The following is a 27,383-nucleotide window of genomic DNA, read 5'->3' as shown; positions in this document are numbered from 1 at the left end:
AGAGTAAAATATGTTCATAAATATATTTGTGATTCACATTCCAAGAAAAGTGGAAATATTTCTGGTGTGATTTTGCACATAATATTGAAATCTTGTGAGGGCGGAACGAAGAATTCTGATATTTATCAAGAATAACAGCCGAACTTTACATATAATATGAATACAGTATAGATAGCATAACAGCCATTGGCGTACGCAAAGGGGGATTTGTTTGCCCAAGCCGAGATTATAGTGTTATTTTGCAGGAAAAACTTCAAAAAAAAAAAAAACCCCTTGAAAATCCCCTCTTGAGAAAATTCTGCGCACGCCTATGATAACAGCACTTCCAGAAATATATTATGTATTTGCCAACCGAATGGAATCCAACATGGAAAATCTATATAATTATACATTTTTCAGAATGGTACGAGACTAAATTGGTGTTTTGATTGTAAAGCAGATAAGGTGGATATATGGGGAAGACAAATTTGGTGTAACCAAATTTGTCTTCCCCACTTAAGATATGGTTTGAAGAAATCAATATCTGATTTTAATTGAATTCATTCAACGGATATGACCAAACCAAAGCCTGAATTGCTTATCAGTTAGTGTTACCCTATGTAATATGCACATAAATTTGGTTAGAGCAACCTCCAGAATCATGTTACGTTAGACACTGCCATAGGATACAATCTCTGAAAATAGTTAAGCTTTATGTGGATACATGTTCATCCTGATTACAAAATATTTATCCAATTGCTCCAAAATTTCCTTCCAGAAAAACAAAGGGGGAATCCTTTGAATGCACTACATACATCAATACATGTATAAATATATATATATGTACACACACAATAAAAATACATACATTTGACGTTGGCCGGCAAATATAAAAGCCAATTCCAACGCTGCTGCTGTGTCTGACGTAATACATAATAAAACAACGCAATACAAGGAAAAGGAAAAAAAATTATAATTAAAGTCTTAAGTATTAATTGGCCATCATCTTATAAATAAGATTGCCCCTCCTGGTGGCATGAACACGAAATGCAATAACAAGCAGTCCACTTTCTTTTTCAAGGCGATGAACTGTTCTCAGATGTCTCTGATGGAGTCGAGTCAGCCAGTGAGTTGGGCTTCTTCCTCAGTAACATGCTTGGCTTGAACTCTGGGTGCCTCCTGGCATGTTTGGTCAAGTGGTCACTGCGCATGAATCGCTTGTCACAAACTGGACATGCAAACTTCTTCTCACCTGTGTGCGTCCTCGTATGCCTTGCGAGCTCATCCGAGCGGGCAAATCTTTTGCCACAGTCTGACCATTGGCAGGCAAAAGGCTTTTCTCCTATGGACGGGGAAAAAAAAGACACCATCATCATAACATTCTCAACAAAGCATGAAAATATATAATATAGATTATTTCAGATATACCAAGAAAATGAAAAATTGGACGAAAAAAAATATTGGAATCATATAGCAATTGTAACAAATTGCCATATCACATTTTCGTTCGGTACACGTGCAGCTGCTGTACTACTGTACTATGAATGATATCTCATGAGGATGAATGCAGACCTACCACTAACACTAATCACTGCTTCTGGGGTTGCATGGTAGGAATGGTGCATACAGGAGAGTCAGAAGTGCCTTAGAGCTGTGAGTTACAGCTTGAGCTTTATGTAAGAGATTTTAGTGTACAAATCAACTCTGAGGGTGCTTGGCTCAGTGTCACACCATACTCAAGTGCTCAAGCATCCACAGCACTTCTGGCTCCAAAAAGTCAATGGATTATGATAACAGTCATTGGAAGCAATAGGGACCTTGTTGTAACCTTGGAGCATTTCACAAACATGGATGTCAAAAATCACAATTTTGCTCACAGACATGTTTCTGTCTTATTTCTCATCCTCTATGAGCACTAGCTGCTGGAGATGACATTTAAAACCTCCCCTGGAATTGGCCCCCCAGGTTCAAATCTTTAGTGGAGTCCCAAGACTAGGATTTCTCACTGGCCCCTTCTACAGTAAATTTGTAATGCTGACATTCATCAAGACAACGGAATTCCTCCCACTGCCACTAGTCTTGCTAGGTCCACCCCTATTTATGTATGGAGTCACACATGATGTTTTTGTGCACCCCTACACTTCCTAAATCAGTGGTGCCAAACCTGTCATACACATACAACTGTGGGCACATCACATGTGTTTGGGAAGTTGGCAAAGGGGGATTAAGTGAAAATAACCAGCAATGGGAGAGAAAACAAGAGATAGAACGAATAATAAACAGCGCAACATCAAATGGAGCACAATATACAAGGAGGTGTGCATAAGCATGACACATTTCTGATGGTACGAAAATCTCCTACGAGAATGTCTAGGCATAGATTCACGGAGAGTATGTCTTCTATACACTTCCAGGAGTCACGCAAGCAAAACATATCTAAAATACCCATGGGAGGATACGCATGCTGGCTTTCAAACGTTTCTATGAGTATGCAAGTCTCCAACATATTTCTACAGGGGATACTGGTCAGACGGAACCTCTGCCTGGGAGTGGTTCGAGCTCACCTGCCATCTGGATGCAAAGCCTCATGTGCCACCCCTAAACGTGACCCTTGTGGAAAGCTTAGTCTAGGGCTTAGTCTTATTCTTAAGTAAGCAATATTGCCCCCAGAGGGTGGTAGAAGCTTTGGGTTTAGTATAGGATCCCATGAGTTTGATTGATTTGGGGGGATTAAGAGAGAATTTTTTTGAGGAGGGCGATGGAACAAAAAGTTTTGGAAACTATGGTCTGGGGGGGGGGGGGGGGGGGGGCTCTGGGATAAACCTGAATTTTTTTAATCCATATAGATGGATTACAAACAATGAATGAAAATTGTTGTTTACACAACAAAATAAGCTTGACCATACGTCCTGCTTCTGAAGATCCAGTTTTGGTTCAAATTTATTGTACAATCCTTAATAATGCTGGGAATCTTCCCCACACTGCAGCCCTTTTATCATATTTTCCTTCATTTTTGGAGTTGAATTTTTCAATCAATCTCAAATCTCCAACATAGAGTTGACCTTTTTTGACTAGGCCCGCAAAGTGGGCCGGGCAGAAACGGGGGGGGGGGGTTTCGAAAGGGGTCGTGGTGCTCCAGGCAGGTCCTGGATAAATGAGAACCTGAATTATTTCTTTCTTTGCATTATTAAACCACTCCTGAAAAATCACTGAGTGGGGGGAAACCAAAACATACACTTGCCCGGTGTGATAGAATCCATCCTTGTTTCTTCTATTATGACCCAAGGCCATTTCTTCCTACATAGCTTTGTACTACCTAGGAAGCCCAGGTCCTGTCTGTTCAACGTTTCTCAATATATTTATTGCCAACGTATGGCTCAAAAGAACAGCAGAGCATGGTGTCTAGTGAATTTATATTATTCTAAAATTCAAAAAGAATGTGTAAACAAAAGCCTACGCTTTGCCCCCTTGCTTATAATTAAAAAATGACAACATTTTGTCGTATATATATGAGAGAGGGGGGGGGGGGAGAGAGAGAGAGAGAGGATTATAAAAAATTGCTTGGAAGTGAATTTCCATTGGAAAATAATGATATAACCGAATCTACGTGTCATGACTGAGTGTGCAAAAGGCATTTTTGTTTGAAAAAAATTTGAAATTCGTGAAGTAAGAAATAAATCCCACCCTTTTCCTGGGGGTCTGCAAATGGCAGAAAAAATTTGAAAAAAAAAACTTTGATATGAAATAGACTAAGGATTTTACCTTGATAGTCTTTCATAGGGATCGCGACAATAGTGATCTCCGTGATGAAAGAGATGTAGGCCCTTAAATAAATAATTTTTGGGTCTGGCGCTCTACATCACAGTTCACGGTACCGCTTCAGCTCATGCACTCCTGAAACACCCCGTATATGCATATCAGTGCCTTTCCGGGGGGGGGGGGTGTAAAACACCAGTTTTTTTCCCCTTTCTACTTGATAATCATAACAAATTAAACACCCAAACGATATCTAGCAAAATCGAAACACAAAACCTTTTTCCACGCCGACAGATGGCAGCACGACACAGCGTCGCAATGTGCGGTGAAAGCAGTGGGATATTTCACTACGAATTTCAAATGCGAATTAAAATTTGGGGGGGGGAAGTACTCAATACAAAGAAAGTATACACCAATATTTTCGTAACAACAACAAAACTAACACAAGGAGGTAAAAAAAAATTTTTTTTCTTGTCTTTTAGAAAAAAATAGGTAAAAAATAATATTTCTCTCAACTTTTCCACGACATAGCAACCTCCTTCTATGTTGATGGATACGCTGACAGGAATTCCAAAATCTCTGTGCTTTCCTGACTCTAATTTAGCAACCACGTTTAGAAAATTTAAGCGTCAATCCCAATTTTTTTTATTCGCCATGGCGACCTGGAACCTTGTCAAGCCCTGCACTAAGGGTCTCGGATTCGACACGCGGAAATAAACAGGTCTAATTGGAGATCATACTGAAATGCGCGATGAGAAGACAATTAAAGATAACGTTTAAAGACGCAGTTTTTGATGAATCCCGAGAGATTTGGTGCTTGTGTGGGACAAAAAAAAAAGTACTTGAAAAATAAAAGAGACGTATAAACACGGGCAACAGGATGAAGACAGCGAAGAAGTGCGACGGGAACAAAAAAAAAAAAAAAAAAGTCGCCGGGGCCATGGGCTAAAAATATCCATCATAAGGGTGATTCCTCTGAAGACGATGTTGCCACCGCTCTCGTTGCCTTTTTCTTTTCTTGCCCAACAAACGTCCTTCCTGCCGTCCCAATAATAAAGAATAGGTGTGGCAATCTCCTCTAAAAGAAACTTGCAACAACTGGCGGTGTCGCCGTCGTCGCGATCGCACAAACCATACTTTTCAAGGCTCTGGCCGAGTTATTCCTGTCCGATGTTTTCCAACTCCAAAGGACAAAAAAGCCATATTCCACATAATCTTATCTACACAGAGCCGCCCTTACCAGAAGATGGGGCCTGGACACCCTTCGATTGCCCTTCTTTGTCCCGATTTTATATATGTTTTGAGGAAGAGATAGGGAATCAGCATCTATTATTTCAGAATGTATAGGAAGCCTTAATTAAATGTAAATTAACAAGAATTGATGAAAATTTAGCGCTAAAATTTTGAACTGGGGAAAAAAAACTACCGAAACTAATGAAAATTTTAGAATTGATAAATTAAAAATAATTGAATGAAATAATTCCAGCACCACAAATAATTCCAAATATCTAGAATTGATGAAAATTTAGAATCAATGCAAGAAATAATTTCAGAATCGATTATCAGAATTTACGGAAGAAAAATTCTAGATTGATGAAAATCAAGAATTTATGGAAGAAAAATTCTAGATTGATGAAAATCAAGCATTTATGGAAGAAAAATTTCCAGAATCGATTGAAATTCAATTTCAGAATTGATGAAAGCTTTCGATAACTTATCGTGAGTGCGCCCACCCACAAAGCGCGAGACCCGGTGCGACCGCACCTGTCGCACGTCCCCTACGGGAGGCTCTGGTGGATGTGTGGATATTCAACTAAATAACTCCTCGAAATGTTGAAGTAAACAATCCGTCATTTGAGAAATAGAATCCGATCTCAAGCTTATCGATCGGAGATTATTTTTCCCGAAATAACGCTGACTTGCAAAGATCAAAATGATAAAAATAATCCCAATATTTGATTGGCCGACGGCTTTGTGCGTCAATGGCTGCGGGAAACTCAATCCCACTCACATTTTATAATTTTAGGCACTAATTCTTTCTTATCACCCACGCCACAGCTGAAAACCGAACCTCAAAGTGAAAACAACTAGCGCAAAACCAAACTGGGGCACGTGGCCCTGCTTCCATCACCAGGCTACATTTTTCTCGGGGACCGGGAGGAATTAAATTTTTTTCTTAACAAGAACCCCCGTGGAAATAACCGGCGGGGAAATGGTAAACCCGTCAAATATGCGGCACTTTAACGATGGTGATTGTGGCCACTCGAAACCCATTTAGAGGACTTGGCATGTTTTTTTTGTTGGGAATCTTTGAACCTGAGGGGAATTTACAAGGGAGGGGGGGGGGCTATAGGCCCAGGGCAGCGAATTCGGAGAGGCGGTAAATTTGAGAAATTGTCAAGAAAATTAGAGTAGGAAGGGAAAAGGGTGGTAAAATCATAAATCCGCCTGTGCCTATAGAGTGCAAGTCCGTGATCCACCAAAAGAGTGATCAAGAAAGAAAGTTCGCACACATGCGGACGATCACAAGAAATGCCTAGAGTGTGCAAGTATGTGAGTGACCCAGAGTGAGGTTAGCGAGTGTTTGAAGGAGCAGGGCCGCAACAAGCAACGAAAATTGCCACGGGTTACTCTGTCACACATGGCCAGTGTCCATTTTAGCGCCCCTCCCCAAACCGTAATTTTGAACGTAAAGACAGTAAAACTGAACACCCTAAATGATCCAGCGCTCGGGGAACAAGCCTTGGGTCACTTAGAGGTTAACGAACAAAGTCAGTGAAAAAAAAAGAAGCGACAAAAAAAAGTGAAAGTGACCTAGGAAGTTAGAAGCCAATTCAATGAGTGACCTGGAGGATGTGTAAATATGGGAATGACGCAGAGAGTGTGCAAGTATGTGAGTGAGTAAAAGAGTGACCTAGAGAGTGAGTAACAAAAAAGAATGACCTAGAGCAGCGTTTCTCAACCGGTCTGAGCCCAAAGATCAGAACAAATTGGCGGACCACTATTGCCCGTATTACGGGACATTTCTTTAATTTTGGTTGTTTCGATTTTTTTAATACATTTATCCAGTTTTTCAAGTTTATCTGGATTTTTGATATTTATTTAAGTCGTGAATGCAAAGTGGTGTGTAATATATAAATTATATTATATGATACGATTATGCCAAAAAATATGAATATTCATCTCAGATATTTTTTTCAGGTCGTTTTTTCCCATAATTTTAATAACATTTAGTGCTCTTGTTCCTACTCCTTGCAACGTATTTATCAGAATTGGCGATGCCTCGTATTTTATCCTATTTGAGATCCCAGTTTACCGTATTTTTGTCACTGGAATATGGTCATCTGATCATTTAAATATATTTTTCGGGAAATACATTATTTTGTTGCGATTTGTAGCAGTCCTTTATTTTCGCACCCTTCAGCAATTTTAGGAATAGAATTACCGAATTGCATTTAAGGCAATAAATTGGATTTTCTGGCAAAATTTAGTGATATCTCGTATTTAGGATCGCATTCTCTCCTCGATGGTGTAAACCTAAGTATATATAAAGGTGTTATTTTTAACACCTTTATACTTGGGTCAACAATCAATCACAATAGTTAAAAAAATTTCCATTCAGTTAGAATTAAATTATCAAGTAAGGTGGACCATAGGTTGAAGAACGCCGACCTAGAGAGTGTAAGCATGCAAGTGATCGACAGAATGACTAAGGCAGCGGTTCTCAACATTTTTGACTCGCGGAGCCCTTTTTAGTAAAAAAAATTCTATGGCGGAGCCCCGTAGGCCCATTTCTTAATTATTTATCAAGGTTACTTTACTGTTTAAAAATATATATAATTATTATTTTTTAATTTTACCGTTTTTTTTTCATTTTCCTCAAGCGGCCGCGGAGCCCCTGGAGAGTGCGCAAGGAGCCCCAAGGGCTCCGCGAAGCAAACCGCTGGACTAAGGGACAGAAGTATATTTGGGGGGGGGGGGGGAGAGCAAGTGGACTGTATCCCAAGGAGACAAATTTGAGGAATGATTGGCCAGGGAAAAGCTCATGGGCGGCAAAACCATAAATCCGCCTCTGATCTGGACCCAAATAGCGGCTGCGTGTTCGGAGACTAATTCGGAGACTAAGTTTCGGGGGTCCAAATGGAGAAGAAGGGTAACGACTTCAACCTGTTTGAGAAGTGATTGCAGGCATCCCCCAGGAATACATACTGTTACATAAAAGAACTTTCTCAAGGAGGGAGAAGCCAAAAAAAAAAGGGTCGAGCACAGGAAGTCTCAGACAAAAGAGCCACTGTGAACGCCAAAAATCAGTGGATCATCATCTTCCCATAATGTTGTAAAAGAATCTCCAAAGAAAAACCGTCCCCTACCGGAAAAAGGGGGGAGGGGTCTCTTCTCTCTCTCCCCAGACCCTTTAAAAAGCGAAAAAAAAAAACAAAAAAGAGGGACATAAGGGTCATACTTTTTCATCTCGTAGAGATCCAATACGAAGTTCACGACTCGTAGTAGCGAAATATTCGGCGATGAAGGCGCTCACCTACTAGAGTGGTCCTCAAAAGGTGGGCCGTGGAACCCCAGCGGGTGTGCAGGCATCTTCAACTTGTTGCTTGTGAGCACTACGGTACTCATTGAAACAACCGAGACTTGTCCATGCCAGATTGCCAGTGGTGTCTTTACGGGTAGAGGGTTTCCACCGGCATTGGTTTTCGAATATTATCGAAGATGATATTCAATAAACAGTTGACCCTCCCCCACTTTTTTATAAATACCGTCACAGAAAAACGTTGTAAGCTGGAAACGCTTTGAACGGGAAACCTTAATGAGAATTATAGTTGGAACCACCACGAAAATAAGTCGAAGGCGGAGAAAACGTTCTAACATAGATTATAATATAACCAATTAATCTTATGTCTAAGCGTTCTAAGTTGGAACGTAATAAGAGGGATCGACTATCAAGCTTGGGTGGGGGGAGCGTCTACACGAATTTGTTAGGACAGTACTGGCGGTTGCTCGATGCTCACGTCAGCATTTTCCATAAGGGTGCTATTCTTGTTCTGATTATAATGGGCAGCACAGACGATGTCCGCGACTTGAAAAGGGTTGAAAATGTCCTACTATGCATATCGATCCAGAACGCATAAATGCCTTAAAGCAGAATTTCTCAAAGTGTCCGTCGCGGATCGTAGGGAAGTTGCCAACCATTGTTGAAGGCGTCGCGACGAACTGGAAATATAGTGTTACACAATGCCTACTAAACTGTTCTGGGGAGTCGCGGATAAACCATGAATAGGGTAAGGGAGCCACGAGTGGACGTTTAAGAACCATTGCCTTAAATCGAGACAACCCATTTCCAGGGCCGTCTTAAAAGCATCACGGGGCCTCCCCCGGGCCAAATTATTTTTCTGAAGCCCTACGTGACGAATTCTCTGAAATTTCAACCACATTTCATTTTTGTGAAGCCCCCGGGCCGTGTCCGGGTGGACCCATGCGTTAAGACGGCACTGTCCATTTCGCTGAACAATGCGAAAAAAATCCCACAAGAATCCCGCTAACCCAATATAACTAAAAATTCGTCAAATAGACGAACCACCCCTATTAGTTACTAAGTAACACTGATTTAAGTTTGGTTATCTAGGGTTAATCCTAGATAAAGTACATGAAATAGAATGATAGAAAGAACCCACTCCTTGTACTGTTATAGGTCAGGGGTCTTCAACCCATAGCCCTCTGAGCTTTTTGCTGTGGCCCGACGACCAGTTAGAAAATACCTACTTTTTACATAGAAAAACGATTAAATTCCAATTCGTTAGACAGAGCTCTGGCCACTGAAATCTATACCGCTATATTTATAAATGCGAGATATACTTTCCAGATTCAATAGCGATGCTTTTGATACATAATAAGGCCATCTCGGGGACCGGGAGCCGAAACAGTTTTTAAGACCTATGACTGCATATTTCGAGAGACCAAATTCGGCATCCAAAAGGGATACATAATCACAGAATTTACAGAAATGCCAAAAGACATCTTAATAAAAGAAATAATTTTTGAATTTTTGAAAAAAAATAATTTTATAATTGATGGAAAATTTATAATTAATAAAAAACTGCTACAGAATTATCGAAACAAATAATTGCAGAACTACTGAGAGAAATGATTTCAGAATTGTCAAAATAAAAAGAAAATCTCATTATTAACGAAAATTTAACATTAACGAAAAAATCATTTCAGGATTATCGAGACAAATTTCAGGTTTAATAAAATAAATAATTGATTAAAAAAGAATTAATAATGAAAGTTTAAAATAAATAAAAATTGAAATTTAATGAAATAAATAAATTCAGAGTAAAGTGTTCAATAATTTGGGGAACTCTGTTTAATAACCAATAATACCACGGTATGACTTGGTGTGGCGGCCCACGGGCTTTGTAGAAAGTTTAATTTGGCCTGCAATGTCTGAAAGGTTGAAGACCCCTGTCATAGGTCACCGGGGATCCTACAAGCTTTCCAAAAGTGATGTTAATCTCCAATTTAGTCATGCCCTTACGTGTTTTCACTCGCCTTTCCAATACATATTCAATCACTGAAAGACATTTTTTGACGGAAAGAAGGGGGTGGTGTCACAAAAAAAATTCCACTTCCGAACTCGTTAAACAGGGTTCATACAAAATTTTCAAAATGAAAAGTAAGGAGTTTCAAGCAGTTTTTAAGGAGTCATGGCAAACTTCATAACTTACAAGTTTTACAGCAAAAAAGGGGCAGGGCACATATGCAAATTTATTTTTAATTTGCAAACAAACTTTCCCTCTTCTCAAAAATATAGATGTGGAAGTGGTTCAATAAACATAAAGGCACCGTTTCCAATAAGGCAAACAGAAGCCATGGAAAGCTAAAATAAAAAATGGGGGGAGCTTGGAAACTGGTTGAAATTCGAGTCCCGAGTGTGGACACGGACCTTCACACGTTATAAAAAGGTTTTAAAAAAAGATTTACATCATTCTTTATTATACTATTTATTATCTACGCCACCCAGCGACGTCATAAGAGTCACACATGACGTCACGGAGTTTCGATCCGTGACCATAATGCGATAATGGTAAAAGGCAAACACAAAAAAAAAGCATTATTTTGTTTGCCTAGTTTTCAAGTTTTTTTCCTCAATCCCTGGATGGTCAAAGACCTTTTTTTTCCTTTCTCTGTTTTAATATTATTTCTGCCTTCTCCATGAACCAGATAAAACTTGAAAATGGAACAAAAAAAAAGCCCTTAAAATAGCAAAAAAAGGAGGGGAAATACACACAAATAAATAAGGTAGTAATTTTTTTTCTTTTTACAGCTGGGCATCGAACCCAGGAAGAACATTTAAGCTTTCAAGATATACAGGGTGCGCGAAAAGTCCTACGGACACATTTAAAAAATTAATTAAAAAAAATACACCAATTGACATAAAAAAAAATCGAGGTTTGCGATATAAAATACCTCAAATAGTTTAAATTTTCATTCAGATTACGCTGTACCGCGAAGAATATTAATTATTAATAAGAATGCATAATTATTACTATTTGTGTTAGGGGCCATCCAAGTATTACGTAAGCAGATTTTCAGCCATTTTTTGACCCCATCCCCCTTGTCAGCAAAAGTAGGCAAAACACTGACCCCTCCCCCCCAGCAAAATTTCGTCAACAGCTTAGAATATTTCACATCTTCAAAAAGGGGTGGTTGATGACGTAAGCAATGTTCAAACCCCCTTCCACCCTTGTCATCAAAAGTCAGCAAATCCGAAACCCCCCCCCCCCGATGCTGACGTAATACTTGAATGATCCCTTATATAAAACTACCATATTTAAATATTAGCACTCTTTCACCCGTTTACACGTGGTCCGAGCTGAAAAAGGCACTCAAAGTTCTCAAAAGAGCAGCCTCCAAAAAGGAACCCCACTCTGATATCCAGTCAGTCATAAGCAGCGATGTAGTCTTGGGAAAGATTAGAATGAATACGCTCCTGAGCACAAATAAAAGAATATAGCTGTGTTTTTCAACCTTTGGCCGGGGGGGGGGGGAATACCCTGCGGTCCTAGGATATTATAGAGATGCACAGATGAAACGGGAGTAATGAAGGGGCCCCTTGAGAACTGTGAAGAAATAAAACTTTGAAGTGAAATATGGTGGGCAAAAAAATGTGACTACTTACAAAGTCAGCAAATCGGGGAAAAAATAGGCATCAATCGAGTTTTTTTAGGAGCCAAAAAAAATTTGTTCTCTCAGAAAAAGTCCGAAACATTATTTTTCTACACATTTCCGGAACTTCTTTTAGCATCCTTAAACACGATAAACAGAAATTCCGAAAATTTTTAGAGCCAATACCAATTCTTAACTTATAATGGCTAACTGGCACCTGGCATTTGTTACTCCATGCGCAGGTATATGTTAACGGGGCAAGGAAACTGATACATTATACTGTAATGTAGGCTCATGGAAGGAGTTACTCTCAAACTCCACCTTTTTTGCGTATGCCAATGTTTGGTTGGTCAACGAACGCATATCGTGCGAATTTGGGATATCCGATGTCCCACTTGTCCAGAGGTTTTTAACCTTGCAAGCGACGGACCCTTCGTACCAATATAAGGAACGAAACGGAAACCCCCCCCCCCCCGTCAATAAAATGACCGCTGTGTAACCCTTTACGGAATAACATTCAGCACATACTGATGTAAAAACAATAAGTTAATTGTTTTCTCATTCAAGCTCACGGACCTCCCTGAAAATTCTCCAAGCACCTCCAACGGCAGTATTTCTCGGGGGGACATCGTGGCGAGCTAGAGATATTCGTGTGAGCACATTTATGCTTACAATTGATTATTTTATAAGTGTGTGTGAAAATATCTATTAAACTATTCTGGGGAGCCGCGTATAAACCATGAATCATGCAAGGGAGCCGCGGGTGACAAAAGTTTTAGCACCATTGCCCAAGGGCGCCCCTCCCCCTCCGGTTAAAAACTACTGCACTTGCCGATGCAGAAATCGTGCCAAGTCGAGTGGTTTTAGTTCCACCTATCCTGTAAAACCTGAAACCAGAGATAACCGTGTATAAAAAAATATAGCGGTAATGGTTGGTTCCCGCCGTTGTGGGGGTAAAAGCACTTTGCTCGAAGAGGGCGTGGGGAATCTTTATAACACAATATTGTTGTTGTGTGGCACCATCTTGAGGTAAAGGGTGTGTGTGTGTGAGAGAGAGAGAGAGAAGTTGGAAAGAGAGAAAAAAATTGGGAATTGGAGCACGATATGTCTTGTTATAATATGGCGCCGTTTTTATGCGCTCACGGTCCAGAGGAGTACAGCACTTGCCGCTACTTCGTTGAGTCCCGTTAGGTCACCTGAAGCCTCTCTCTATAAACGCCATTTGCTCATAACAAGAGGGGAAAAAAAGAAGACAGAGAGAGAGAGGTGGTTCGTCTTTTTCTTCTCGTTGTTTGGGGTCCCGTTTTATTACGTTTTCTCAGTTCGTACATCCTTTTGCTACGCTTACAGTACAAGGTTAGGTGCAACACACCTTGACGTTATAAGAGGGCGGGCGGCCTGTTGATGGTGTTGTTGCTACGCGGGGCCTTCGGGGTAAAGGAGAGAGAGAGAGAAGCTTTTTCGGCTCCATTTCCGTAACTCGCCTTGGTGTTTTCTTCGGATCTATTATAGGGGTTTTTTTTTCTCCAATGTGTACGTATACACCAGCCAGCGTGGGTTTCCCCTGGCCTTTTTTTTTATTGTCTTCAATATCGTTGATGGCCCATCCCTATCGCCTTGAAATTAACGTGTGTCTTTTGTTGCTACGTGCTCGTCATTAGGCTGTGGCGTAGGTTGTGTGAGTTACAAAGAGCGGGGTATAAGATTGTTTGGTTGAGTGTTTATGTAGGACATTTGAAATCAAGTTCTGGGGGTATGCGACTCAGTATATTGTTCCACTGGTGACATTCTATCGACGCCCATCGGGGAAGAGGTGGATGAGGGTGGGGGTAATTGTTATGAGCACATCTATGATTTTAAGCTCTGCTTTGTAAATAGATTCCAATCAGTCACTGGCAGAAGGACCTTAACAGCATTGTGGGCACTCGGGCAAGTGATGTTCAGAGGGCCCCCATCTGTCTGAAATTAACAGCCTGCCAGTTCACGTATTTACCATCAAAAATCATAATAACAGATCTCATAATTTGGCCCACCTACTCACACGAGGACCCTGGGTCGGCTCATGCGTTAAGACGGCACTGATCGAATCATGGATATATATATATATTTACTTTATTTAGATTGTTTTTATTTTTAATGGGGAATTTTTCCCTACAGCTCACTTCTAAAAAGCGCACATCTCTGAAGTTGCAGAGCCGGATAATAAGGGAAAAATTGTTATGTTCTGTAAAACACGGAAACAGCCTACGAACCAACACAATTAGCAACCCCCCCCCCCCAGACACATCACCCCTGCCATAAGGATATTAATTAAAAGCTCGATTTATGCAATTATTATTATTAATAAGAGTGTCGTAAGCAGGGCCTGACGAATCAGAAAAGAAATTAGGCACCAGTCGAATTTTTTTATAGGATCCAAAAAAAAAAACAATTCTCAAGAAGAAAGGCCAAAATATGTAATTATTTAAAGCCTTGTCACAGACTGTGATCTTTTCCCATATTGGTGAAAACAGTTACACAAATGTTGAAAATTTTGCGTTGTCCTCAACCTTCAAACTAATTATCACACATGGAAAATTTCAGGCACTAATGCTGACTTTTTAATCACCATGTCGAACTGGCGCCGGTTATTTGTCAAGCCCTATTCTACGCTCTACAAAAATTGTTCACCCAATATACAGGGTATCCTGTAAGTCCTAATTCTGCCTTTATCTCATTAACCACCCATTGTAGAGGTATGGTTTTCTTACAAAACATGCTCAAAATGTGTTCGGGAATCACCCTGTACCAGTTTTGGAAGTGGAATATACAGTGTGTCATAAAATAAAAATCTAAATTTTTGCATGGACTCCCTGTCCTAGCATACCCAATTAGAAAGGAAAAAAAAATTCATGTTTCAATCTGCAGTTTTTGTTGAGATATTTGAGTTTAAAAATATCTCATACAAATATTGCACTTGGAAATGTGAAATTTTTTTGTTAGCCTCAGGAGAGATGGGGCAACAATTTTCTTCAATTGAGTTTTTTAAGACAGGGTGTCCATATAAAAACTTTTTTATTTTGTGACACTGCATTTTCCCTCTCAAAACTGGTACAGAATGATTCCTGAACACATTTTAAGCATTTATTAAACTGGAGCCATACCTCTACGACGAACAGTTGATGAGATAAAGGCTGAATTAAGACTTATAGGACAGCCTGTATATTATTGTCCACTTGCACTTTATCTAACAAATATGCATTAAAAAAACTCTTTTATACTATATATAGTCAAACCGTGTTAGTGCGTCACCCGGTTAACACGTCACTCCGCTTACCAGGTCACTTTTTGGAAGTCCCAATTGTCCTCGGGTAGGAATTGGCACAGCTATGGCTTACTACATTTAATGTCACTCCGCTTACTAAGTCATATTTTTGCTCTCCCAAAAGTGACTCATTAACAAGGTTTGACTGTATAACTTAGATTTTTGTTTTTATCAAATTACCAAAGCAAAGAAATTTTTGAACATGGATAAATGAGTAAAACTAGTAACTATTATACACTATTAATTGCTGCGTTTAAATTCAATTTTACTATGGAACAGAATATGAAGGAAATAGAAAATAATATTTTGTACTCAATAATTATAATACTGTCAAATTTCATCAAGCCAAATTTCACTTAATATGATCCAAAAATTTTCACATTATACTTAATCAAATCACTGCTCTGTCAGTTAATATGAAATATTTTGTTTTCACGACTTGGTCTTGACTATACTATATATTGACTTGACAAATCTCAGGTCTAAAAGATCAACACTGGCACCTAAATTTATTTGTGCATGATAACTGGGATCCAACAATAGCACAAATTTTTCCGTAACTATATCAACGTGTCTGTTAGCATGGAAAAGAGTAAGTAATATGTAACTTATCCCATACAAGTCAAAGTGTACACCAGTGGTTCTCAGTGTGGGGCTGCGGCTCCTTGGGATGTTGCCAACCATTGTTAGGGACACCCCGCTGTGATTGTCCTTATTAAAATGCAATTATTCAACACCATGAAGAGGTTCTTTGTTAAACTATTCTGGGAAGCCTCAGATGCATGTCCACTAGGACAAGGGAGCTATGGAAGACAAGTTTGAGAATCACTGGGGTACACTATTTTGGATTGTTTAAATGAGACAGATGCTCTCCAATGGGATAATATATTTACAGGATTGTTAGAAAGTGCTCAAGTCTAAGCAATCAAGTCTCCCACAAATAAATTCAGGACTGGATAATATAGTCCAGTAATTCAAACGCATAACACATACACATTGGACACTCATAAATATGACAAAGACATGTACATTAACTTATAGGTCTATAGAAATAACCAGTGATGTATCTAAGGAGCCTGTAGCCTGCCAAGGCTACACCTGGGTTACAAGTTCAGGAGGGGCAAATTTGAGAAATGTGTGGCCAAGAAAATGAGTAGAATAGAAGACAAGAGGCAAAATAACCCTCAATACATTTGCGTCTGCCCAGACAGCAAGGGACTAGGTCAGTGAGAGACCTAGAGAGTTTGCAGGCATGTGAATGAGCAAACGAGTAACCTACAAAGCAAGGAACCACGTCAGTAAGTGACCTAAAGCATGTGCGAATATGTGAGAGACCAAAACAGTATACAAACATGTGAATGACTAAAAGAGTGACTTTAGAGGCACAGGTGTACTTGCAGGAGTGGACAGGGAGACCAAGCATGTTATAGCACAGGGTAGCAAATTTGAGGGAAGAGTAGTAGAAAATTAGACTAGAATAAGAGAAAAACTACAAAATTTGTGTAGCCAAGGGTTGGCAGGTTTTTGACGGTTTAAATCGTGGTTTTAACTGTCACGTCGAAAACCCTCCATCAAAAACTTTTGTCAAACAATGTCAAAAACCTCATATATTGCTTTTCAATATAAAAATTCCCATTGGAAATGCACACATTAATTGCATGTAATGTTTAAAGTGACTATGTTATACTAATAAATATTTAATATGATTCTAAAATAACTTTCTACTCTCTACAGAATTATTTTGGACAAACTTATATACAGTAAAAGCTCGATAAGTCGTCACCTCATGTTATCGAAAAATTATCATGGCTTAAGCGGAGTGACGACTTAAGTGAAGTGTCGTCAGATTTAATGTGCAGTATTGTGAAAATCGTCAAAATTTAAAGTAATATAACATTTATTAAAATATGAATTAAAATTAGGATATTAATAGAATTCATAGATTGCACAAGAAAAACTGAATTTTTTTCCTTTTTTTAGAGCTCTTGTTACTAAACTTATTGTGTTAAAATATGATGGTACACTTTGATTTATACTAGTAATTTTTAATTTAGACTAATCAGAGCAACTGTTAGAATAGTTAGATTTTCTTCACAACAGAACTAATGCACATTGATTTTACATATAGACAGAATTTAATTTTAGTGTTTTAATTCTTTATCAGTAGTTCATGAAACAACTACAAGGTAATCTTGGTAAAATTTACCAAGGTATTTCCAAACACAGAATCCACTTTGAGAGACTTGAGGAGGGCCCGGCGTAGGGAAAAGCACACATTTAGAAGACCTCAAATTTGAAAAAAAATGTCTGGTTTTTCAACAAGGATAATTTGTTTAAATTTGAAGCCCTAAATTGGTGGGGTTCATACCGAAATCTGGTCTTGCTCGAACAGTCTTGAAAATCTTTGTCACAAAAGTCTAAAAACTTTAGTCAGCATGAACTTTCGCAGCATAACTTTCGTTACTTGAACTGTTCCGTTTTGGCACATAAGGCTTTTATGGTGACTTTTAATTTTAAGCATATGACAATGCTGTTAACAAGCTATTTCTTTTAAAAGGAAGCCATAGAAACTCTGTTCCTCTCCCTTGAATTTTTCCATGGTGACAAGTTAACCAACATTAGCGACGAATAACAGAGAGTTTAATAACATTGTTGTCTACGAAAGCTGGACAGGCCTGAAGAAAAACTATGACTTAACAAAGTTTTACTGTATATGGTTTTTTCCTCATAAAATATACAACTTGAATAAAGCATAGCATAAACACTGAAGGAAAACTATGAAATGATTTGACATTCTCTGATTCAAGATGTTTCTTGACCTTCCAAAATTTCCTCAACTGCTTATATATGTGCATTGATATACACCATCTGCTGTACTCTTTTTACAACAGATAAGTGTTTAAAAAGTTTATTACATCATATATGTAATGTTGTTTTCTGTTATTACTAAATTATCTAGATAATGAGAGATACTCTTATAATGCATAACATTGAAATATATCTAGTGATCAAAATACTAAATTGTAGAACTAAAATGTCATTTAATTTGGCAATGCTAGCTTGTACATGAAGCTTAAGAAACTCCTGTAACTTATCCTTAATCAAACTTAGTAATTCTTACGTCTGCAATATGATATGGTATATTTACTAGCATTAATAATGCAATGGTTTTCCAATTAACGCTGCATTTAATTTTAAATGTGCAAAACAAATGCTTTGGGTATCAAGTCCTGTCAGCTTTGGTTTGGTTTAAAATATTCTTTAAAACTTTGTGAATTTATACACCCTGAACTCTAAGAAATTTTTAGATGAAAATAAATGACTTTAATTAGTGTATTAACAGATTGTGTGAGAATTTTTATATGGAATAAAACTTTGGGCAGATCAAAAAATTTAAAATATCAAAATAGATTCTCAGTAATTATAATTCCGAATATAAAACCCTTTAATCTACATAAAAGTATGTGTTTTTTATTTAGCATATCTATCACGTTAAAAAACTATTTGACAACATGGACAATAGGTTTTTTACTGTTTTAATACTGATTTACAGTTTCTGAAGTCTAAAACCTGACTCTGTGATGCTCAATCATACATATTTTGAATAAGCAGCTCTATTCCGCTACACAAATTGAACATGGGGAATCAGTAGCATAGATAAAATGAACCACAAAACTATATTTTATATGTTCTACACTCTTATGTTGAAAAATTCAAAATTACAAATTATAATTAATATTTTGTTTTAATTATTGTAATAAATTAGTGTTTAAAAATAAAACATTGTGATATACAAAAAAGTAAAATTTCATCATGTTATATACCTATTGTGTTCAAAACATCAAAAAACATTCATTTAGATTTTCGATAGTTTAAACCAGTTTTTCACACTTGTCATGTCAAAAACCCAACCCTGGTGTAGCCCCATAGGCAGTAAGAATATAAATGTGCTTCTGGACTTACCGTACATGCTATGAATTCATTAGAATTTTTTTAGAGGAATGTTAATGTGGAGAAACACATTGGACAATAGCCTCTTCTGCACCCTGTACCACAACCTTAATCCACAGCCAAAACCAGGTTGGTGCAAGTGGGTCTGGCACCCTGATCTGGTAGACATAATCCATCCTTCAACCACTCAATCAACATTACTGGAGGGGGTACACCAAAATGCAGACTTGCCCAGGTTTGTGAAATAGCTAGCCCTGCCTATATTCATAAGACCGAAATTCAGTAACTAAATCATTTCAGCAACATATCCCTGAATCTATACTAGAATACAAAACCCATGATAACACAGTGAAGTTTTTGATTTGCATCATGCACATATGATATGTGCATGTCTCATAGGTGGAGATAGACTTGAAGGAGTGGGGGGGGGGGGGGGCATGATAAAATTATGTCAATCTATATGAATACAGATAGACATAACATTGTGTCATCTGCACAAATCTTTGATGATGGGTATGGGGGCTCTAAAGAAGGTGTGTCTCTCAGTGTACATTATATATATATATTTATTTATACAGCAGTGTTTAAGCTAGCGTGTAGCAACATGCCACAATGCTAATGATTAATGATGATTGGATATCTACTCGTTTCATACCTCCTGTACATATTTTTGCAAAGTGGCTACCACTACTTTCACATTTTTTGCAAAATGTGAAAGTAGCTTATACCCTGTTATACAGTATGTATGGGGGAAGCTAACCCCCTGAAAAAATAAATAGCAAAGGTTTATAAGAATAAGTAGCGAAGGCAGGAGGAAAGAGGTTGAGTATTACACTCTCCCTCCCCCATTTGAACAGACTTTACCTGCTTATGCAAAAGACTCGAAATGTGAAAACAAGTCAATTTTGTTTACATGTCCTCCTTTTTGATGTCATTTCAAGTGTCCTCCTACGTTACGGAAAATTTTCCCCCTTTTTCAAGTTTCCAGAATTTTTTTCTGGGGAAATTCTTATTTTCCACTTTGAAACATATTTTTTCACTGATATGAGTGTTTTTTTGTTCCCCAGCATTCACCAATAGCCACAGAAATTCCTATAATTTTTCTGTTTCTGCTTTTTCTAACATATGTTTCAGAGTTGGGAAAACTTATTGTTGTTGCCAGTTTTATTGGTCGAAATAGTGGTGAAAATTGGGATAAGTGACATCACGAAGGATGCATGCGCAGGTGTCCTTCCTCAGTTTTCAAATCTGGTAACCCTACTTACAAGGAAAGGGGTCCCGAAAGTATGTCTTAAAAAGTTTTGAAAAAATCACCACTGATTAGACTAATGTGCAGATTAGATTATGAATGATATGATAATGATTAGACTCATGTCTGTCTGGGTGAGATGAATGTACAGTCGAATCCTGTCATAACAAGCTCCAAGAGACCAGGGAAATCACTTCTTTATCACAAAATTTCGTTATAAAGGATGTACAGGTATTTGCATTGTTCCTATGCAAACTTATCTGGGGGAATTAGAAAAGTGTTCATTAAAACGAGATTTTCGCCGAGTATTCGTTAAAACAGGATTTGACTGTACTTATCCATTTTTTCATAATTTTTTAGGATGACACCGACCATTTCGTTGAAATTAACTCCCATTGTTTGCTCTGGTCGTGCATTTTACACATTTAAATGCACACAAAAATAAGACAAAAATCTGGTGGAATTATTATCGATCACTTAAAAATTGTAAATAATAATATTTTGAATGCCAATAGAGGCCAAGAATGACTTTAAAAATCCCAAAACCCTAGAGTCTTGAGGCCGAAACACACTTCACAATGTCTCTCACATGATGTGAAATCCTGTCACATCAGTATAGTGTTTCGGCCTTCAGAGTATGTTATTCAAACAATACATGATCAAGTACAGCACAAAGAAAGAGAGAAAAAAAGAGATGTAACTAGCTTTTCCAGAACAAAGAAGCTGGAGGAAAGAAAGTGAAAAGCACATTTTGTTATAGATATTGCCAAGCAGGGCCGTAACTAGGATTTTTGCCGCCCCTACAACTTTAACATTTGATAAATTCTTAACAGTGTTCTTTGTTCCCACCTAAAACTGCCACAAGGGGCAGTTGGCCCCAGAGGCAGATTTAATGGCAGGTGCATGCCCGGGACCTGACTTCCGCAGGGCAGGCCCGTCATTTAGGGCCCCCCCCCCCCGGCTTTTGAAAAAATACACTAAAAATGATATATATATACATACATTGAGTACACATGCTTTGCCACCACCCCCCAGAAAAAGTTGAAATGACGGCCCTGCTGAAAGGGCCCTTGAAAAACCCAAACTCTACACTTCTTTCTAATTCAAGGGGCCCGATATTTTCCTTTGCACCTGCGGCCTCAACCGACTTTAATCTGCCACTGTTGGCCCTGTTGCTAAGAAGCACAAGTGCTATAATTTTAATAATTTTTTGAAGCTTTGATAATTGCATTTCGCCATTAATTTCTTTGTCTTTATGTGTTTCTGGGTGAGGTGAATGTACTTACATTTTTTCATAATTTTTTTTGGATAACACCTTGGGACCCTTTCCTTGTTACATTCACACATATACATAATAATACATACCATAATCAAGCTTGTGAGCTAATCCTGGGCAATTCCCTCAACAGGGCCGCAGGTTTCCCATACGTCCGGGTCTTGCACAAATGTGAATTTTTTTTTTTTGGGACAGCTTTATATACAGTGGATCCTGCTCATTAAATTTTTCAAAAAGCCATTATGAATAAATGTTGTAGACAGGAAAGCACTGAAAATATTAGTGAGAACTAGTTGGAGTTGTCGGACCACGAATAATGAGCTGTACCAAGCAGGGAGAAAACATTTCAAGCGGGAATGTTATTTATACATGGGATCAACTTGGCATATTCTTCTTTGAGGCAGAGGCATACGCAAGGGGGATACACATCAGCTGTGCCTAATAAGCAATACAGCCAATTTCGGGGTAATGAAAATTTGTGGGCTTTGGCAGAGGCATAGAAAGTGTTTCAAACCTGTGGGTGCTATAAGACCGAACACACAGTGAGAACTACAAGGAAGTGCATAATAGTGCCTAGCGATGGAAAAAAAAACCAATCGTATTGTTTTGTTCTACACCTCATATACTCGAGCAGCGAAACAAAGAGAAATAGGCCACTCAATGAAGTGCGTGGCTTTAATAGTCTGTTTGTTTATACCTCAAAGTGCTGATTTTCGCTATCTGCTGAATGGTGTTTCTCCCTTTTTTTTTCTTTCCCTCTTCTGCAGAAGAATCATCATCATCCCACCCTAATATTTCAGAACCCCTGCAGCCATTTTCCTCTATCCTCCTCCTCATTTACTATGCATAGATGTCTCTTCCTTCACCCCTATGCATCTTTTCTTTCCGGTCGTAACTCTCGCAAGACTCACTTCTTTACTCTACTATAACTGCAGCCTTATGCTTTATAAAGAAATTTTGATTTCTGAATCAATTCTGGGGAGGAGGGGGAGAATTGAACTCTATACTCCAGCTATTGATGTCTGTCTTAATCCAATGCTGGGCCCCTACCCTGTTCCCCCATGTGGGAAACATGGGCGAAGATACGGGGCATTGCCTCCTCCTCCCAGCGCCAAAGGTAGAGTCGACTGATCCAATGTGTATATATGAACTGACATCATCATTATCGTGCTCCCCAGCAATAATGACAGCCCCCACAGACTTTTAAGTGTATCTCTGCCTCTGGTAGAAAGCAGTCACTGTGCGAAAAGGATCCCTGATGACCTTGCACAACATTCAACACAAATTTCCATATTTATAAGGGGAAGGACCCTGCGGTAATACTCAGCTCATCCCGCACCCCAATAATTTCAATATGGCCCTCATAAAAAAAAATTTCCAACAATACTTGGACATGCACCCCCCTTCCCCCATGAGTGGGGCCGACAGGGTTCTCATCTTTGGGGGCCCCGGGACAATTTCCATAATTTTTTGTTTCTTGATCCTAAAAATTGACTGCACAGAAGGATGTGCGAAAAGTCTGGTTTGCAGGGGGCCCTCACCTAGGGAGCAAAATTTCTCCACCGACCAGAGCCTGGGCCATACCTGTTTTAAAGCCTGGTGGGCCCCCGATTCTTTTATGGACCCACAGACTAGACTTTCCACATGTCCCTTTATTATGAATTTATAACGTGAAAAACAAAACAATGATGAGAATCGTTCTGGGCCTTGTCCTCCCCACCCTTGTGGGGGGGGGGCATGACACATTAAAGCCCCGCTATAAAGAATCTCCGGATATAACGGAATGTCAGATCTCATCGGACAGAGCGAGCTAAATTTCGTTATAGTGGGTATTTGACTACAATAATAGGTAATTGTTAAAACGATTAAAATCGATTTCGTCTTACCAGTGTGCGTCCGTAAATGTGCCTTGAGATGGGAGCTCTTGCCGTAGGCCTTGGCGCATCCCAGGAAAGGACACTCGTGCATCTTCTTGGTGATCGCCGCTCTCGTCTTTGTTCGTTGTTGCTCGGCTCGGCGGCTCTTGATCGTCGGCGAACCAATCTCGCGTCCGTTTGGCACCGGATCTTCCTGCTTGTAGTGCTTCAGATCGGCCAATATTCGGGCGATCATGAAAGGGTTGCTCAAGAAGTTCTTATTGTTGTCATTATCGTCGTCGTCGTCGTCCCACTCCGGAGAGTTCTCGTAACTGCTGGCGATGCTCACGACGCGGCCTTTGCTCTTGAGGGACACGAGTCCTTCCGCGGCCAAGTTCATATCGGCATCATCTGTAAGATCAGATCCGGCAGATGCATTTGCCATAGTTCCCCCAGATGTATTGCTTCCTACACGATGCAGACGACAATGAGGAACAGTTGTTGTAGCAGTAGTAGCAATAGCGGCGATAGACAGATTATTTTAAAAGAAGCGCGTAACATCTGATGATCAGTTTTTTGATTATAATAATATGCGTTGCACTTATGATCCGAGCGACTATTTTGCACACACAAACACACCACAACAAAGGATTCTTCAAGACAAGAAAAACACCACCATCATCATCCCTCTTCCATGAAGAAAATAACACACAACACAAGAAGCAGAGAGAGAGACACAGCACCAACGTTACTCGCGCAAGAGACAACAGCGACTGTGTGTCTTGTTCTTCCTTCCTTCTGCTTTCTGCTGGAGAAGAAAGAGAAGAGAGGGGCGTGGTTCTCTTTCCCCTCTCTCTAGGGACGATGGGGAAATTTTTTTCCCCTAAAATATTCCCTTTTCGCGCTTTTTTTGTCTTTTTAGCACATATAGTTTTTTTTTTCTCAACTTATTTTTTGAAGCCGCCTCAATATTAGCCATAGAAGCCACCTCAAATAATTTCTACATGGCCCCCACAGGGGAAGTGGCGGGATGAAAAGGCTCCGCCTTGGGGCCCGGGACGATTCTCATGGTTTTTTTTTTCATGCCATAATGACATAAAGGGCCCGTGAAAGGTCTGACCTGGGGGCCCGCCAAAGGTTTTAGCCTAGGACCCTGGATGTGGGGGCCATGCCTCCATGGCCCACACATCCTGGAGAAAAGTCTCTAGACTGGGATCTTCGGCATTCCCTCCCTGCGCAGTGTCATCTTAACGCATGGGCCCGGAGGGGGGGGGGCCCGTGAAAAGGAAATGTAGTTAAAATTTTCGAAAGTAGTCTCGTTGGGTAAGGGGAGGGGAGCCCCTCCCCCTAACGAAAATCACTTCACCCAGGATGCTCTTAAGATGGGCCTGCTCCCGGGCCAGACTTTTCATAGTCTCTTCTATGCATGGCCGTCCTAAGAGCATCTTGGGCCCTCGGGAGAAGGATTTTTCTGAGGCCCTACCTTGCAAATTCTCGAAAATTTCAAGCGGTTCTCATTTTTGTGTGAGGTTCCCCCTCTTCTCTTGACGCTCCCGGGCAGCGTCCGGGTGGGCCCATGCGTTAAGACGGCACTGCCCCGATGGCGCATTTATAGCTTGAAAAAACAAAAATGATCAGTCCTGTGCCCGAAAGCGGTAGCCCTGCCAACCCCACTCATGTGCGGGCATGGGGCTGACTGTTCTAAGTCACCACATGCTTTTATAATCCTCTTGGTCCCTCTTTTCATCCCTAGCTCACTCCCGTGATCATTCGCTTTCTAGCAGGCCCGTAACTACGCTCGGGGCACTGCCCTTAGGCCTCGAGCCGAATGAGACATGACAAAAAAATTTACATTTATTTTGCACAATAATTTCAGGGGGACTACCAAGAAAAGGTCTGCTCCCGGGTCTTGCTCTCTAAATTACTCACACCACTCTCAAAATCACTCTTTTTATCGATCATTGCCCTGGCTCCTCAAACTTGTGATCACTCACTGACTTGGCATCTCACACTTATGGTCACTCACTGACTTGGCATCTCACTCTAGGTCACTCTTTTAGTTATTCACATCCTTGCACACTCTTTAGATCACAATCTGGTGCTGTCCAAGTCAGTGTTTCTCAACCATTGGAAGCCCGCGGCCCGTTGATTTTTTTTTTTTGAGAGTTGAAGGCCCGGTCCCGCTGACGGGAAAAAAATGAGGGAAAATGAAACAGAGACAATTACGCACACACACGGCTCGGTTTCGGTGATTTTTGGGCCGTAGCAATACTGCTCTAGATCAGTGTTTCTTAACCTTTTTTTGGCCGTGGCCCCCTTTGAACTATATTTTTTTTCACGTGGCTTTTTCAGTGAACTTATTTTGAATTGAAACGAAAATTATAAGATTGGCCTCCAGACCACTGGTCTAGAATTTATTGAGCTCCCCGTTAGTCCGAGTTCTATTCAGGGCCGTCTCAATGTCATGCCCCCCAGGCAAAGTGATGCTATGGTAGTCCCATACTTAGCTGGAAATAAACATTCTACTTATTTTCAGAATTTATTGTACTGTACAAAATATCATAAAGTGGGGTCACTTATGGACATGAGACCTCCGGCATGACCTCTAACAAGAGTGGGACTGACAGAGCTGCAGCCCGGGGCCTGATATGGTTTTGATCATTTTTGTTTTTCACACTATGAATTTAATATAGAGGAGGGGTCTGTGAAAAATGTAGCCGGGGGTATGCGAAAAACTCCATCCTAGGGAACCTGGTGCAAAATGTAGGCGGTGAGGCCCGGGTGGGTCCATGCCATGAGACGGCCCTGGTTTTATGGGTGGTTTTGTTGGATTCTGTAAGTGTATAGTCACTAATATAAAAGTTTTATATTTCTTCACACTTTAATTTTTCTTATCAGCTCTCTGCAGCCCTCCAAAGCACCTGCCATGGCCCCTTTCTCCATTTTCTTCCGTGGCCCCCTTGAATTATCCCAGTACCACTAGGGAGTCATATGGCCCCCGGTTGAAAACCACTGCTCTAGATAACTCATATTTAGTGTCTTGTCCCCCTCGCTGCCAAGCCAGTGGCAGATGTATGGTTTGCAACCTTTCTCCCATTCTTGTCTAATTTGCTTGACCCATTCATTTCTCAAATTTACGGCCCTGGACTTTAGCCCGCTTAGCCCTCCTGTAAATATGACTTTGAGCCACGCCCCCCCCCCCACAAGATGGAGCAGGTTCCTAAGCTATGATTTTGTTAGCGGGGCCCCACTGTAGTGAATATACTGTATAGTATGAAAAAACAAAATATTGTAGTCATCATCCCAGGCCCCTAGCAGGAGCCATGTTAGCCTCGACCATGCTCCAGTCCTGAATGTATCTAATAATTTCATATTTTTAACACTATAAATTTATCGTGGGGGGCGGGACCCCATGAGAAATCCTAGACTGGGGCGCGACAAAGATCTTAGCCCAGTGACCCGTCACCAGTCTATTAATTGCTCTGTTTAGGCTCTGGGATAGGCAGGCGCCTGACACGTGTGAGTCCCGCTCCCTCTCTCTCCCCTTTTTTGAATGGGCCCGCCCCGTCATGGAAATAAGATCTAGTTAAAATTTTAGAGCGAAAGCATGTGTAATGCTAGGCAGGCATTTCTAGCCACGGGGCTAGAAAAACCACTTAACCCGGGGGGGCGGGGCTCATAATGCTCTTGAGATGGGCCCTGGCTGGCATAACTTGATGTTTTGATGAGGCCCGCGGGCCACGAAGCTATACTACTAATAATACATTTGTTATTAAGGAGTTCGTGGGTATCGTATTTTGAAGACCCCTGATCTCTAAGTAGTGGCGTACGTAA

At 40.0% G+C, this 27,383-nt stretch overlaps 1 protein-coding gene across 1 annotated transcript; it reads right to left on the bottom strand.

Moving 5' to 3' along the window:
• Positions 1-24,351, bottom strand: LOC149071535 (uncharacterized). The gene is made up of 2 exons (XM_089247714.1): positions 23,580-24,351; positions 1-1,321 (listed from the first exon to the last, which is right to left on the bottom strand). Exons 1-2 carry the CDS (start codon positions 23,992-23,994, stop codon positions 1,056-1,058), a joined length of 681 nt encoding a protein of 226 aa, XP_089103840.1. The 5' UTR covers positions 23,995-24,351; the 3' UTR covers positions 1-1,055.
• Positions 24,352-27,383: the final 3,032 nt, after the last annotated feature.

This window comes from Pholcus phalangioides, unplaced genomic scaffold (genome assembly GCF_987345545.1).
Source record: "Pholcus phalangioides strain wild (caught in Gottingen) unplaced genomic scaffold, Ppha-v1.0 ptg000018l_1, whole genome shotgun sequence".
Lineage (NCBI taxonomy): Eukaryota > Metazoa > Arthropoda > Arachnida > Araneae > Pholcidae > Pholcus > Pholcus phalangioides.
The sequence above is the reverse complement of the archived record's forward strand: the minus strand, read 5'-3'. Positions and strand labels throughout refer to the sequence as shown.

Coding starts and splice junctions, on each gene's coding strand:
- LOC149071535 (XM_089247714.1), bottom strand. CDS start 23,994: ATGGCAAATGCATCTGCCGGATCTGATCTTACAGATGATGCCGATATG. Junction 1,322..23,579: donor ACATTTACGGACGCACACTG/GTAAGACGAAAT, acceptor CCCCGTCCATAG/GAGAAAAGCCTTTTGCCTGC.